This window comes from Sorex fumeus, unplaced genomic scaffold (assembly GCF_029834395.1).
Source record: "Sorex fumeus unplaced genomic scaffold, SorFum_2.1 ptg000002l, whole genome shotgun sequence".
In the NCBI taxonomy this organism is placed as follows: Eukaryota; Metazoa; Chordata; class Mammalia; order Eulipotyphla; family Soricidae; genus Sorex; species Sorex fumeus.
The window spans coordinates 50059082-50075691 of record NW_026606059.1 but is presented as its reverse complement, the minus strand read 5'-3'; the positions used below and the strand labels follow the sequence as shown (position 1 = coordinate 50075691).

Genomic DNA, 16610 nt, shown 5'->3' with positions numbered 1-16610 from the left:
CTTGGAGAACCTGACAGGCTACTGAGTATATCCTGCCTGCACGGCAGAGTCTGACAAGCTCCCCGTGGTGTATTCGATATGCCAAAGCCTAGTAACAATGGTGGATTTCATTCCTCTGACCCTGAAGGAGCCTCCAATGTGGCACCTGCTAAAATCTCAGGGCTAGGACGAATGGAGACATTACTGGTGCCTGCTCGAGGAAATCGATGAACAGGATGACAGTGATACAGTGATATAGTATATGATCCTAATCTAGGTGGGATGAGGAGAGGAATTAGGTTATAAAGGTAGTCCATATGTATTTAACCCTTTCTCTAAAGTGACCATTCATGAAAATTTTGTCTAAAGGATCTTGAAGTTAAGAGAGGTCAAACAGTGGATAGAAGAGGTGGCCAGGCTACCAATGAAGGTTTTTACAGATCCCAAAGGTCATGCACCATTTCTGTGTCATGTGAGAGTGATCTTTGAAAGAATTATGAGATCAGAATCTAGAGAGTTGGTTCAAGGCATGGAGCAAGCTCTTGACTTGGCTTGACTTCCCAGCACTGCTAGCAGTGACCCCACCCACAAAACAGTAAAATAATTAAGTATTATCAGATCAAATTGCTCTCTTGAATTAAAACAACAACAGCTTTCCAAGACCCTAGATTCAAATCCAACTTTCTAATTTTTAAATTTTTTTTTCAGAAAAAACTTTATGAAAGCAAAGGGAAAGGCAGAGAAGCTCCCGAAGTATGGGAGGGATCTCCTAAAAGATTCCTAAGTGATCTTGTCATTTAAATCTGGCCCTGACAACTGCCTTAAGCCCCTCTAACCATTTCTACCACCTTTGCCCACTATTCTTTTTGTTTGTTTGTTTTTGCTTTTGGGTCATACAGAGGGGGTTACACCTGGCTCTGAGCTCAGGAATTACTCCTGGTGGTGCTCGGGGACCATATGGGATGCTGAGAATCAAACCTGGGTTGGCCAACGCCCTACTCAGTGTGCTATTGCTCCAGCCCCACCCACTATTCTTAACCAGGCAAATCTTTTCAAGTTTCTTAAACAGTGAGCTGTCTCCTCATTTAGTATAGGTTTTACTGGTTTGTCTGGGACACTATTATGTTTTCTATGGGCAAAAGTCTCCACACCAATTCCTGAGTGAGGCCCTGAGCATTGTGAATTGGTCTCCTCCGCATTCTCCCGTTGTTCTCAACCAGGTGGAAGAGACTCACTTTTAGGGACCGCTGCATTTTACAATCACTTGTTTCTTTGCTGTTCACAGCAAAGCTTCTTGATGGGCAACATCTGTGCCAGTGTTGCCCACTGCTGAGTTGTCAAACTCTTAGCACAGTGTACACAAATACAGACCAATACAAAATGCTTGCCAACTGAGTGAAAGAGTAAACAAACGGTTCTTCTCCAAGAAAACTGCTCTGAGCCTTATGGTTGTTATAGAACTTGCGTGAGTTTTGGTTTTCCTAGAGTTCTCTGAATTGAAACGGAAGACAAAGATGGGGCTTGGGGTGGGGGTGGATTGGGAAAAGGGTTGGGCATAGCAGACAACACTGAGTAGTTGCCAGGCTCTAGTCTGACAACAGAACTCACCTGCATGAATTTAGTCAGTCATTCTCTTTTTGTTATTGATAAGCTGTCTAAAGACCCTTCCAGTTATAATACTCAGACAGCTTAATACGTGCAACTGAGATAAAACTGAACAGAATAAAAACAAATTCAGATTAACTTGGGAGAACAGCTCCAGAGCTAAGGTGCAACTGAAAGGAAGCTGAAAGGTAAGACCTAATGTCCTACCAACGCATAAACAAAGACTAGCAAATGCTAAGGTGTGAGAAGGGTCTATGCATAATTCTTATCAAAATCCTAATATTTTTGCTATAATCACAATGTTCACACTAAAACTTCTGGCATGACATAAATGCAATCTTTTGAAAAATCTGAAATCTCAAGAAAATGAGCTTTTTCATTGACCCGGTGGATGGACTGACATTGAGTGTCAAGGATTTGGCAGTTTCTCTCCATTTCCCAACTGACCCATCAGTGAAGGGGAAATAAAAGTATTCAAAGCTGAATTCATGCAACAAGATTATTCGGGCCAGGACCTGAATAATACGTGAGGCAATTTCAAAAGTTGTTCCCAACTATTGTTGTAAACATAAAAAAAAGTGAATAAAGGAAATTCAAAATAGGAGGGTAGATCAGTAAAATTGATGGTGCATATGTTGGACCATCTAAACCAACGTTCTTCAATTGGTCTACACCTTTGGACCAGTACCTATTCTGCACACAGGCCCACAGATTGGTAGTTCGAACAAGGTTGTGGAGTAGTGATTTCCAGCCCTTTACAGCTACAGTCTGGTGGTCAAAGAGTGCTGTTCTAGACTACTGCAAGAAATGTTGTGCACAGCACCTCGGCCTCTCAAGTCCCGCAGGGAAGCTCTGCTTTGGTAGGGTGTCTGTTTTTAAGCAAAGATTCTTAGACTGTAACAGGAAACTATGTATATATGCGTATATATATATATACACATATATAATTAAGTGAAAAACTGGGTCACAAAACATAATTGCAGTATATGCCCAAGTTTAAACAAATATATGATGAAAAAATACATTCAAGAAAAAGGATGAGTATATAAATAGGAAAAGAATTGAAAGATGGAAAAGAAAGATGGAAAGAATTGATAGCTATACAGAATATTCGTGTCTCTATACAGGTCTGTGTACAGAGATATGTAGATATAATGTTTATATACATACAGATATATAAAATATATAGACTATAGGTTATAAGGTTACTGAATTTTTATCTTGGTCTTTCAACTTAGTATGAATTGGTATTGCTTTTGCATTTATAGTTATTAAAAAGAAATATGGCACAGAACCACAAGAGGGCGATAGAGTCAACCATCAGCCTAGTTCTCATTTCAGTATTTGACTGATTAAGACAAAACACAGAGCAGACGGCGTGAAGTCTAAATGTAAACTGGACTCAATAGTGAATCTGAAAGAGAAAAGTCACAGTTTTGCTGCAATAGTAGGCAACTGTCTCTGTTTAGAATGACAATTTATACTAGTACTTCCCCATGGTATCCCCACCACTTGCAAACACGTTAGAAATATGTCCCAAACCTAATCACACAATATAAGGTTTTTAAATGGGTTAAGAAGGTAAGGGCGAGGAGAGAACACAGCAGGGAGAGCACCTGTCCCCCATGAAGATAACGTGGGTTTGATCCCTGATAACACATATGGTCCCCTGATCCCCTCCAGGAATAAGCACGGACATCTTAAAGTATTTAGGCACCAGTCTGAAACTTTCTCCTCCACATTGAGTCCTTTCATAAGCACGGTCCTCCCATTGTTCATCGATTTGCTGGAGCGGGCCCAGTAACGCCTCCATTGTGAGACTTGTTGTTACTGTGTTTGGCATATTGAATATGTCATGGGTGGCTTGCCAGGCTCTGCCGTGCGGGTGAGATACTCTTAGTAGCTTGCCGGGCTCTCCGAGACGGGTGGAGGAATCAAACCTGGCTCAGCCAGGCCAGCTGCGCACAAGGCAAAAGCCCTACCGTTGTGCTGTCGTTCCAGCCAAGTCCTTTCATGACTGAAGAAATTCTTCCTGGCAACATGGTGAGATCAGTTTCTTTCACTGATCCTTTCTTCCTCCCTCTCTAAAAAACACAGGTCTAAAACATGTCTCTTATAGCATCAAATAGTCTTCTATGAGTCTGTTCCAAGTGGGATAACACATGATTAACACATACCTACACAAATTTTCAATGGCTTATTCACCTCATGCAACATTTATAAGATGAAAACTCAATCCTATTTAAAATGCATTATTTGAACCTTCTATTTAAAACATGGTAATGTAAATCTTCAGAAGAAGCCAAAAGAAAGGGAGATCATTTTACAATGTAGCCGGGAAGTATCACAATTTCTATATATTGCATCTATCGAAGACAAGACACAGCTGAGATGAATGAAGATAAAATTCAAATCCTTTATAATCAGTCATATAGTAAAAGAAGAGCTAGCCTGTTAGAGTGATTTGAAATTTTATTTGGAATAAGAAGGGGGCGGGGAAGGAGGAGAAGGAGGAGAAGGAAGAGGATGAGAAGGACGGGATAGGATGAGGCGGGGGGGGGGGGGAGGGGATGAGGAGGAGGGGGGAGGGAGGGAGGAGGAGAAATTGGAGGAGGAGGAGGAGGAATTTTCAAAATAGTTGTATAACATGAGGTTGTTTTAACTCATTGGGTTAATCTGATCTGATCTAACCTCAATTCCTCTGGCGGTAAGCTCTGACTTCAATTTGAAGATTCTCAGGGGGGATGTCTCAGAAACCCTATTTATTATCACTTCAAATAAATATTCACAATTTTGCTGCAGAAAGAAACTGGGCTTAATTATGAGGACCTGCTTGAGAAGTCACTGAGGCCTGTTATATAATATATGGCATAAATACCTTACTGCCTTTCTGCTATCTGTAAAATTCTGAATTTTGAAACTTTTTTTTCATTTTAGGCCACACTTGGTGATGCCCAAGGTGTATACCTGGCTCAGCCCTCAGGACTCACTCCTGGTGGGGCTCAGGAGACCATATGAGGTGTCAAGGATTGAATCGCACCAACCACTTGTGAGGCAAATACCCTATGCCCTGTATTGTTTCGGGCCTCAATTTTGAAACATGTAGCCCCAAATTTTAGATGAGATAGTACGGATTTACCTATACAAACATACATACACATATGTTTTGTATGTGCTATCGCTCCAGCCAAGTCCTTTCATAACTGAAGAAATTCTTCCTGGCAACTTGGTGAGATCAGTTTCTTTCACTGATCATTTTTTCCTCCCTCTCCAAGAAACACAGGTCTAAAACATGTCTCTTATAGCATCAAAACACTCTTCTATGAGTCTGTTCCAAGTGGGATAACACATGATTAACACTGTAATTTATCAGTGTCTGAGTATAAAAATGCACAAAACTGTTTTGAAGAATATATTAACATTGATAGAATAGTGAAATGATCTTTATTTTCTTATTTAAAAATGTCTTGTTTTTTAGTTCTCTCTTCTTTTTGCTGTTGGCCTTGCAGGATCTGGGGGTGCACACAGGACTGGGGTGCTCACACACATTGCTGCAGTGCAGCTAAAGACTGGGCTTGCAGAGTCATCTCTCTGCCACTGAGTCACCCCCGCAGGACCCACGACAGTTTTACAGTACACGTGTTCTGTTTTTAATGGAAGAAGAAAATCTACTCACCTTCCCACTCAACGGGAGAGATCTTATTTTATGATATGGCCTACAATATTACTTGGCGATGAAACAAGTCAGGTCATGTTCTGACAGAGATGTGTTGCAGATCAGATGCTAAAATTTTCCCAATTATGGATGACAATTTGGCAAAAGAGGCTTTCCCATGTATTATGTAAGCCAGGGGGGCAGTGCCATCCATCAACTGTTGAGCATATTTATGGCTTTCCACGTATCTTTCAAAGATCTTGAGGAATAATTTACTTGCTCTAAACCCAGTTCCAGACTACACATTTTCAGTTAGTCTCATTTTGGGGGAAAGAAGAAAAATTAGGAAAAAAACAATCCTTAATCCAAACAAAAAATGTGCTACCTGTCAGAGATTGTAAACAGGAAATGCTATACAGCTGGAAAAAAATTTGTTTTGCTACCACAGCTCTGAAGCAATAACTGTCATAATGAACTGGAAAGGAGACTCAGGATTTCAGTGTAGCTGTAAGAGCTGTCCAAAGGTTCATGGAAGAGAAGCCAGGGCAGATGCCTGGCTGGACTAGAAGCATTCTGGGCATCTCCAACGATTCCAAAAAGAGATCTTACAGACATTCTTTCAAACTCTTTACACTGGGGATTTGGAAAGGATGGTTTAAATGCCTTCCCTCTGTCCACTGAAAATATGTTTCAATCCTCCTTTCTGGTTCCATTCTGCAGTTTGGCAATCAAATGAATACAACTCCTGGCTAACTCCTTAATCTCTGCCAGTACCATAGGGAAAGAATGGCTAGACCCTAGGAGCGTTAGAGCAGACTTTACTGTTTTCTTTCTTTCCTAAGGCTAAGGGGCAGGGAAGAGGATGGGGGTGAGAGATGTAGGGGGAGAGAGAAGGGAAGGGAAAGGGAGAGGGGGAAGAAGAGGATGGGAGGGGAGAAGAGGAGGGAGAGGGAGACTGAGAGGGAGAGAGGAAGAGGAGAGACTGATTCAACGTCATCCTAATTTTGGTAACTGATATTTAACTGAGTAACAGAAAAGTATTAGAATATTACAAACTAAATGACTTGAGTACTGAGAACAATTAAAACCAAGATCTTGACTTATTTCCTTCTTTATACAAAAGCTGCATTGTAAATCAAATGCATTGACACATCATCTACAAAAACACAAAGTAAAGGAAAATAAGAGAGAAGGCATGGAAGAACCTATTAATTCAGAAAAATAAGTAATTTATGTCTAGATCTGGCTTTTGATTAAGAAGGCATCTTTAAAGAAAGCATGAATTCAGAGAGACCAATAGGTAAAGGAGCATTTCTCTTTTTTAAAAATGTTACTCTCAACAAACTACTGCACAATACCATGTGCTCTGAATCAATACTATGATACGTACTTCTTATAAATGCACTGAAAACCTCCCCATAAAGGTACTAAGAATAACCAACAAAATAGATGATGCTCTCTCTCTCTGGTTTCTCACCACTAAGAGGCAGCATTCCCCATAGTCAAACATAACAACTAGATTCACTTCTGAGGGAAACACAGTTAACTGCTTCCCCAAAAGGGAAATAGTACCCATGCAAAGGCCTTAAACTAAAGGGAGAAATTAGAAATTTGTTTAGAAAACAAATAAAGTGTAAAGCAAGTGGGATTCCAGATCTGAAGTGTGAAAGACTATCAAAAATAAGAATTTGATATTTGAATTTATAGTAAACATGATTTTTTATATAACAATACTTATATTAAACAAGACTTCCATTTCTTAAGTTTATACTTTCCCCGCTAGTGATTCCAGGGGTCAAACTTTGGGCTTCACACATTCAAGGCAAGCACTCTACCGCTGAGCCAATATCCACACATGACAGAAAAACTCTTCATTTTGAAAAAATTATAGTCACAAAAAGTTGCAAATATAGTATGAGGCCCCTGCTGTACAATCAAACAGTTACTCCTGAGAGTACAGCTTTCCAGGAACTAGGAAGTATACAATTAATAAATCAACCTTGACACAGATAATGAAGTAGTTTACAGCGTTTGAATTTCACCAGTTTTTGCATGCACTCGTTTTTGTATGTCTTTGTTTATCATTCTACAGTATTTTGCCACAAGTACGAATTAGTACAACCATCTCTACCAATAAGTCAGCAAACACTCCCATTAACACAGAGAAACTCCCTTTGAGCTATGCCTTCATAATCCATTCTTAACCCTGGTAACAATAGACACATTCTCCATCTCTGTAATTCTGAATAGCTTAGATCTTAAGTAGAAAAACACAAATGGGTGGTGATCTTACTAAGAATTATTGTTACGAGTGGAGGCTAATGGGCACTTTGGTGATGGTGAGGTACTATAATTATACACTAACACTACTGTAAACATATTACCTCAACTAACAGTTCAAAAATTTTTAAAATTTTAGGGCCAGAAACATAGTAGGATGGGTAAGGTACTGGCCGTGTACAAGGTAGACTTGAGTTTGATGCCCACCACTCTATGCAGTCCTCCAAGCTCACTAGGAATGATCCCTGATCACAGAGCCAGAAGTAAGCCCTGAGGAGAGCCAGGTATGCTCCCCCAAATTGAAATTCTGATTTAAAAATTATTTACATTTATATCATTGTTTTATAGGCACCACGATTCACCATATGGCTAATGATACATTTTCATACATAATGTTCCAATACCAGACCCCTCACCAATGTCCAAGTCCCTTCACCACTGTTTCATGTCCCCCTATCATCTTTCTGCCCACTACAAAATTATTCTGTGATGGAATTTCTTGTTTTTAAGTGCCAAAACCAATTAGTGATAGAAATAACACAAAAGTAGAAGACACAGATATTCTTGTATATATTTAAGGTAGTGCCCAGGACAAGCAAGTCCCCTGTCTTAATGCAGCTCTGGTCCGGAGTGTCCATTTAACGGTTTTATTTGTCTCAGAATAGCAGGGTGATGGGGCTACAGTGGAGACAAGAGCTGACCTGTCACGGAAGAGGAAAGCATCATGTTCTCTTTGGAAAGTCCCAGGCTATGAGCTTCTGGAAAGTACTTACACTCTAATGTCAACATTAAATGACATCTCATAAATACACCAAGTTGCTCAGAACCTAAGATTCTGTTTGCGAGGGAAAAAAACATGCAAATAAGAATATGAAAAAGATAATCCACCCAAATCATTTTATTTTGGGGTAGGAGGAGTATAAGAGAGAAACTACATTTTTTTCTTTGTTTTCTAGAATTTCCTTGCTAGAAATGTGTGTGTGTGTGTGTGTGTGTGTGTGTGTGTGTGTGAGTGTAACAAGCAAACAAGAACGTTTTAACTGAAACTTAGGTAGAAAGATGTGAGGAAAGAGAAAGGAAGAGGTAAACATTCGAAAGAGAACACAGGCTTCTCCAGAGTGGAAAAAAAAAAGCGCAAACCAGAATGGTTTCTTTTCATAGCAAGAAAAAAAAATACGCAATCTTCCCTGAAGTGGGAATTAATGCCATGATCAAATTAATACAAATGAAGTCCATTAACATAGTAATAATCCACTGGGTGACTCGAGACTTTTGCAGTTTACAGTGGTTCTAAGTGGTGCTATGATTTGAACCTTATACAAGCAGTAGGGCTGGTAAGGAGAACACGTTCTCATTCTCCCTGGGAGGAAGTTCATGCTGTATGCTGTGGCAGGGGCAGGATCCTAACAAAACCTTTGATTTCTGGATCAAGTGCTTCTTTCCAGGTATGGGCCGTAACCCCTCAAGGTCTCAGGTCAAAACTGTTTTGACAATAACTAAGGGGCTGATTTGATTTCTCCACTGCTCTGACATCTGCCTTGACAACTTTAACTGCTGGCGTCTGAGGGTAAGTTAAGGAATTTATGTAAAGTGTCCCCAAGGCATGTTAAAATATGACTATAATTTGGGATAAAAACATCTGATTGTTTTTTTAGATGCAAGCTGAATTAACTGGATTTGCTTGTTAGATTTCTAGCAGAACACCTGTTTTATTTTTCCCTTGAAAGAATGACTGATGCTCCGTGCGTGGTTCTGAGACGTGGGCACTTAACAGACTTTTTTTTTCCCCTAAAACAAAAATCTGTCACTGCAAGGTAGACAGATGAATGTTTCAGCTGCAAATTATAATACTGGAGAGCTTGCAGAAAAAAATATTAATGTTTGGAAAACTTGGATTTCTCAGGCATACTTCACTGGGTGTGGTTCCCCCTATGCCCCAAAAAGGATAAAACTTGTGTTGCTAACCAAGCCCTTGACAGCTTCCGAATCCTTAAGTCATCCTTTCATATTCATACTGCTACAAATTTTATCATTTTTGGGGAAGTGGGGGTGAGATGGGCCCATTTTGTGATGCTCAGGGATTATTCCTGGCTCTGCACTCACAGGGCTCAGGGTAACATATAAGGTGCTGGGGATCTAATTCTGGTTGGCATCGTGTAAGGCAAGTGCCCTTAGCCACTATACTATTGCTCCAGCCCCATCATACTGTTACAAATTTTAATACCACTTGCCAAGTTTTGGTGTAATGAAGAATAGCAATATTATTTCAAAAGGTTCTTAAAGTAATCCCTTTCTTCCTAATACGTAGGCCTGGTTTGAAGTTATATAGATTTTTTTAGTTTGTTTTTGGGTCAATCCTAGTGGTGTTTGGGGTTCATAGGGGATGCTAGCGATCGAACTCAGGTGGGCCAGGTACAAAGCACACCTTACCTGCTGCACTCTTTTTTCAGCCTCAGGGACTGACTTTTTATTCAGCAGAATAGTGTTCCCTTAATAAGCCCCTATGTACAAATGATTCTTCTACTTGCTTCCTCATTAAGAATATCATCCCTTTCTTTGGTAAGGAATAAATAAATAAATAAAGGCCCTCCCGTTGATCGTCGATTTGCTCGAGCGGGCCCAGTAACGTCTCCATTGGAGACTTTGTTGTTACTGTGTCTGGCATATTGAATACTCTCGGTCGCTTGCCGGGCTCTCCGAGAGGGGCGGAGGAATCGAACTCGGGTCGGCCATGTTGGCCGCGTGTAAGGCAGATGCCCTACCCCTGTGCTATCACTCCAGCCCCAGGGGTAAGGAATACTTGTGCTATCACTCCAGCCCCAGGGGTAAGGAATACTTAATTTTTTTTTTCCTTAAATGAATTTCCTTAAAGTGTTTCCCATCAATTTTTTTTGGCTTTTTTTGGGTCACACCCAATGATGCACTCAGGAATTACTCCTGGTGGTGCTTGGGGGACCATATGGAAAACTGGGAATCGAACCCGGGTTGGCCACGTGCAAGGCAAATACCCTATTCACTGTGCCATCGCTTCAGCTCCACCCAGAAGTTTCTTTTAGAATTTTCTCAGGCTTCACTTATGAGAAACAGACATGGAAGAAAGAGGTCTGCAACCTGGGGTTTGTTTAGGAAAACACAGAGTAGCAGTTCTAGTTCGAAACCAGAGCTGCAGAAAGCAGGATGGTGAAGACAAAGCATTCAGAGCCAGAATGTCCGGGTTTCCAGTCTCCCTTAGGTGACTGACATAATATGCCAGAACATATTCAATCCTTATCTGAACCAAAGGTAAAAACGAAAAGTATGAAGTTGTCAGATGACAATCCAGAGAGGGCACAGTACGGCGGTGAGTAAGTGAAAGATGCCTGAGTGGCCACTCATTGGTGTGGAGGACACATAACACACAGAGAGGGAGGGGTGGACAGGGCGGGCAGGGGTGGAAATGAATTCCAGGAAGTGTAGAAGTGATGACTCTTGACTTAAGTCTCCTGGAAACTAGAGGTTAGCAACATATCCCTATGAAAACGCCTACCTCAGGGAAATCAGAACTTCCTCCCTGAGCAAGTCCTTCACCCGTGATGACCAAAGTGAATTGTCAGAGACTTGTTTCACTTCCTCCCCTCCCACCACCCACCCTTTGAACTGGGCCAGCAGCAGAAAGGCGGGCGGCATCAGAGGGAGATGAAGAGATTTAAATAATCGAAGAAATATCATGTATTTGTCACGGAACCCCCAAGTGCGAGAACACTTAAGAGTTCGATGCTCATTTCTCTTTTTAAATTTAATTTCTAAAAAAATTTTAAGTCAAAGGTACTGCGATTTATGAAGTTATTCATAGTTGAGTTTTAGGCATACAATGGAAGCTATTAACATTGGTTCTGGGGACAGTTTTGGAAAAAGCCTATTTTTCTCAAGCCTTGAAAACTGGATATGCTTATATTCTTTTACATTTATTTATTTATTTTAGATTAGTTGTGACTGTGTAAGACAAACCCAATGGCATAAAGTGACTCAATTAAACTGAAACGAAATTGTCAGGAAGACAGATACAAATACACATGTGTAACTACTGTGAGAAAATAACAAGAAAATTCTGGCTGGCCAAAGATTCAAGTTAACATACTATAGGAAGGAAGTTCTCATGTTTACAAGAGAGCAAATCCACAAGCTAGTCATGAACAAACACTAGTGTGGAGTAGATCTGTGGCAACAAGGTTCTCCTGTAAGCCTAGATGAACTGTGAGTGAATGACCTTGTAAGTTTGAACTGGGAATCCTTAGAGGAGAGGAGAGTATTACAGAGAGATTGGGGTAAGAGAAAAAGCGAGAAATAAGTTCTTCTTTTCCAGGAAGCCTCTGAGGAATTAAGAATACCATTATTAAAAAAGAAAAAAATGAGCAAATAAAAGTAAAACAATATGAACAAAAGAGAAAGTAAAGTAAAAGTAAAGTAAAGGGCTGGAGCGATAGCACACTGGTAGGGCGTTTGCCTTGCACGCAGCCAACATGGCCGACCCGAGTTCGATTCCTCCGCCCCTCTCGGAGAGCCCGGCAAGCTACTGAGAGTATCTCGCCTGCACGGCAGAGCCTGGCAAGCTCCCCGTGACGTATTCGATATGCCAAACACAATAACAACAAATATTCGAACAAAAGAGAAAGAAAAAACTAAAATCAAAACCTAAAAAAATGCTCTGTGGTTCCACTGTATAATTACTGTTAGAGATTTTATGAGGGTTTTTCTTTTGTTTTATTTGGTAAAAAGTGATGTGTCTCAAGTACGCAGTGAAATGTGTCCTTTGGCACTTTGTCACTTTTTGACCTCTCTGCATCCCTCTGTTGGGAAGAGGGGGAAAGAAACTTGATGGCATCAATTCACAAGAAGTGCATCATCAGGTTACACAGAGGAGCCTTTCTCAGGCTGAACACAACGTAGCAGGGTGAGGGGTAGTGGTGGTGATGGGAAAGGTACCAGATGGCCCAGACATCTCTGCCGGGAAAATATCTGCAACCCAGATAGCTCAGTTTCCCAGGCTAAGTGTCACTAGGTCCCATCTCTGCGGGCTCAACTATTGGTTTTATTAATTTTATTAATTTTCATTATTTATTTTTAATGGAATCACAGTGAGATGCACTGTGTTGTTCATGAGGTAAAATTGATCATGATTGGGTTTCAGTTATATAATGTTCAAATACCCATTCCTTTAACAGTGTACATTTCCCACTACCAATGTCCCAGTTTCCCTTCCGCCCATCTTCTCTCTCCATCTTGTCTCTATGGCAGGCGCTTTTCCTCTTTCCCTTCTTTCCTCTATTTCTTTCTCTCCCTCTCCCCACCCTTTTGGGTCCCAAATATTTAGAAACTCTTCCTGTCCTCTGCTTATAAAACCACAGATTTCCTAAAACTCAAAAATTTTTCTTGGTGAAAGATTAATTTGGGGAATCGAGGGAGGTTAATTATTTCGAAATTAGGGGTTAAAATGCATGATCATCGTAAATTGAGTGAAACACAGTTTGAATAGTCCAATTTTATACATCGATAGAAATGATCACCACTCCTTCAACTAATTAAAAAACACAAACATTATCTAAAACAAGAATAGACAAAGAATGTGGAAGAGAATTCAGGCTATCAAGATTCTCCTAAGAGTCAAGTTTTTTTTGACTAGGTACGCATACAGATAGCCTAGGTATAAATTCTATGCATTTTACAATGGCATTTTCTTTAAATTGAGTCCTTAACTATGACTAAATCAACTTTTTGGCTTATTTTCCATGCCAAGGACTGAGAGTTTGGGAGAGGATTATATCACTGTTCTTTTATGACATAATATTTTGGTCAGGTTAAGGTTTTGAAAACTGATACATAAAATGACTTACCAGATTTTTCAGCAGTGTGGACAATTCCTTTGTAAGAGTTGAAAACTTGACAAAAGCAGTGCCAAGATCTGGGTTGTCTCGACTTAAAAAATTACTCCCAAACTTATCAAGAACTTGTGCATAGTTTTCTTCATTTTGCACATGATCTAAAAAGGAACAAAAAGAGTCTTTTATTATTTCAGTTATTTTGAACATTGATTGATGACTAGATATTTCAAAAGGAAAGACAAACAGAAACTAATTAACTATTAATTGATCTTGTCCAGTGGTGGTTAGCAGAACACCAGATATTCTCACCCTATCAGGTTCCTGCCTTTTGTCTCTCATATGCACTTAGTTCACAAATTTCAATTAATCGAAACTCCCAATAGGTTGATGGATTAAATGAACATTATATTTTCAAGAAATAAAGAAATCATGATTGTCAGGAAAATTTTCTTAGCAAATCAATCCTGGCATACCAAGCAAAATTCCAAGTGCTTTAATTTCTCTCTGCAAACGATCATAATTCTTTTTTGGCCTATGCCCCAAATCTGAGAAGTAACATCTGTAAATTTTTCCCCCCTTCATATAACCTTCTGGTGCAACAAGCGCACAGGTATAGATTAAACGGATCCAAACTTGAAACTTGGCTCAAGCATCTAAGCTAGCTTATTAATATGTTAAACTTCCATTTCTACTATTCTAGTTGACACATAAGAGGTATTACTAAAAGGTTTGTGAATAAATGTGCTCTTCTCTGAGCTGAGATGGTCTGATCTAGAAAATGACAGTAATATCTACCACACAAAACTGTGAACATGAGCTCCTCATACAGAGTAACAAGATTTTCTCAGTGGAGCAAATATTCTATAAATAATAACTGGGTCTCACATCCATGAAACACTGTTTACTTGAATTGCAGCACGTAACACTCTTGGCGGTCTTCTTAGCTAATAACAGTTTCTCTCCGTTTTCCTGGCTAGAACTTTATTTCCCAGACCTCATCATGTTGGAAATTGTTGATCTCACACTCTGACCTTTACTCCCTAATGATTTCAACTAGTTTTCTATCTTTAACTTCTATCAGCTGACAATTCCCAAACTGTCATTAGCAGCCCTGAAACCACCCCAAAATATAGTCTTAAGTATATCAACTCCCTACTCAGTATCTCCACACATGGATGTTCAATAACCATGAGCTACCTTACCTGCTAAAAACACAAACCCTGATGTTCAACCTCCAAGCCCACTTTCCCCTGCAGTATCCAGACTCAGTTAAAAGATAAAAGACAAGCATCTTTTTATAATTGGTCAGGCTGGAATCAATCAAGCCACCCTTGTTTTTTTTTTTTTTTCCCTTACACCCAATACGCAATCCATGAGCAAATTCTGTTACCTCCATCTTTACAACATATCCTGTATCTAACTGTATCTAACAACTTCTTGCCATCTCCATTGCTATCAACTGTATGCAACATTACCTCTTGCGTGATGACTGCAAAGACTTCCTACAATAGTCTCTGTTGCAGTTCTTGCTCCTCTACAGTCTATTATCAACAAAGTACTCAGGGTAACCCTGTTAAATTGTGCACCAGAACTTGTGACTCATTATGAATATGAAGGTTCCCAACCCTGGCAGACTTGCGGAAAGGAGCACTACACACCCCCACATCCCTGAAGAGGAAAAGCATAGAACGAGAATTGCACAGAGGAAGAAAATAGAAAAGGAGGACTCTGGTACCATTTTCACATAGAAGTATTTTAGAGGTCTCTGGTCAACTCTTTACCTCTCTCTATCTCTGCAATGAAATATAAGGAATAATGATTTGTAAGGTGGTAGTAAATAGATGCGAACCACTTTCTAAAGAAACAAATGAAGGAGTACCAAGCTCACCTTTAAAGGCTTAATCCCTACAACCTCTTCTTTCTCAGGCATCCCTTTAGTTGCAACAATCCTCCCTTGCTCGTGATTCTTTTACCCTTCTGCAGTATTTTCCAACACATCCTATCATTACAGATCTCCTGGAGTCATCAGACCAACAGAGACAGGGATTACCTCTGCATGACCTTGCATCCTCTCCCAATAAATGCTACTGTTTTTTCCAACAAGTAGGGTGTTATAAAACGGAGGCTCAGTAAATTATTTGTTAACTCAGATTTCCGTTTCAGGAATAAAAACATTCCCTCTTAAATCTTGTAGGCTGTTAAAGAATTGCAACAAATCTTAAAATATCTGACTCTCAAGCACACCCTTAAGTAACTGCAATGATACTAAAACAACAGGACATACGCCTGGACTGGGAAACGTCCCAGGAAGGAACTAAAAAAAAAAAAAACCAAGAAAAACAAGTGTCACTGCAGTCCACTGAAAGAAGATGAGGTTTAGAACCTCTGGACCAGCATTACATTAAAAATTTATGATGGGGCTGGAGCGATAGCACAGCGGGAAGGGCTTTACATGCGGCTGACCCGGGTTCGATTCCCAGCATCCCACATGGTTCCCTGAGCACAACCAGGAGTAATTCCTAAGTGCATGAGCCAGGAGTAATGCCTGTGCATCGCCAGATGTGACCCAAAAAACAAAAAGAAAAAAAAATATGATCCCTACAGTGGATGTCAGCATTTCAGGTTGAGGCATCAAAAAAAAAAAAGATAAAACTCAGTTCTGGTGACTGCCCAAGTTCACTCAGAGAAACAGCACAGAAAAACACAAAAGACCAAACCTCCTCAACTAGACAGGATGCACATGTTTGATCTCTCATGCTCTGGAGCTGTGCCTGTATCATCTGTCTGAGCCAGAGTCTCATCTCATCCCTGAGAATCCACCTCCCTGACATCCTTTTTGCTGTGAGTAGCCAGGAAAATAAGAAATTCAGTTAATGGTTTATTTCAGCCACATTTCAGGGAAGGGTCTCAGTGGTAAACATAAATACACAGGTCTTTTGTTTATTTCCTTAAATTACAAAATATTTCAAACCAAGTGTATCAAAACCCTCTTATAAACAGAATACCTATGTGCCCTACTTCTAAGAAATAAAATATTACAGAATCCTTTTTCTCTCCCATATTCTAATCCCTCTACTCAAATCTCTTTCTGCTCTCCATAGGTTTATCTAAATTTGGAATGTTTCAGAGAAGAGACTCATCCAAAACTCAGATGAACGAAACTAAGGCAGAGATGGGTCACAGAGGGAATAATGGAATTGGATGAGAAACTTCTTGACTCAACTGCTTTTTAT

At 40.0% G+C, this 16610-nt stretch overlaps 1 protein-coding gene across 4 annotated transcripts in view; it reads right to left on the bottom strand.

Annotated features, from left to right (window-relative positions):
• The window catches only part of ASAP1 (ArfGAP with SH3 domain, ankyrin repeat and PH domain 1), a 391490-nt gene that overhangs the window by 116422 nt on the left and 258458 nt on the right, over positions 1-16610 (bottom strand). For all 4 annotated transcript variants that reach the window (XM_056107587.1, XM_056107666.1, XM_056107767.1 and 1 more), the window contains one exon: positions 13390-13535. In XM_056107587.1, coding sequence (XP_055963562.1) covers positions 13390-13535 — 146 coding nt within the window. The remainder of the gene's footprint in view (positions 1-13389; positions 13536-16610) is intronic.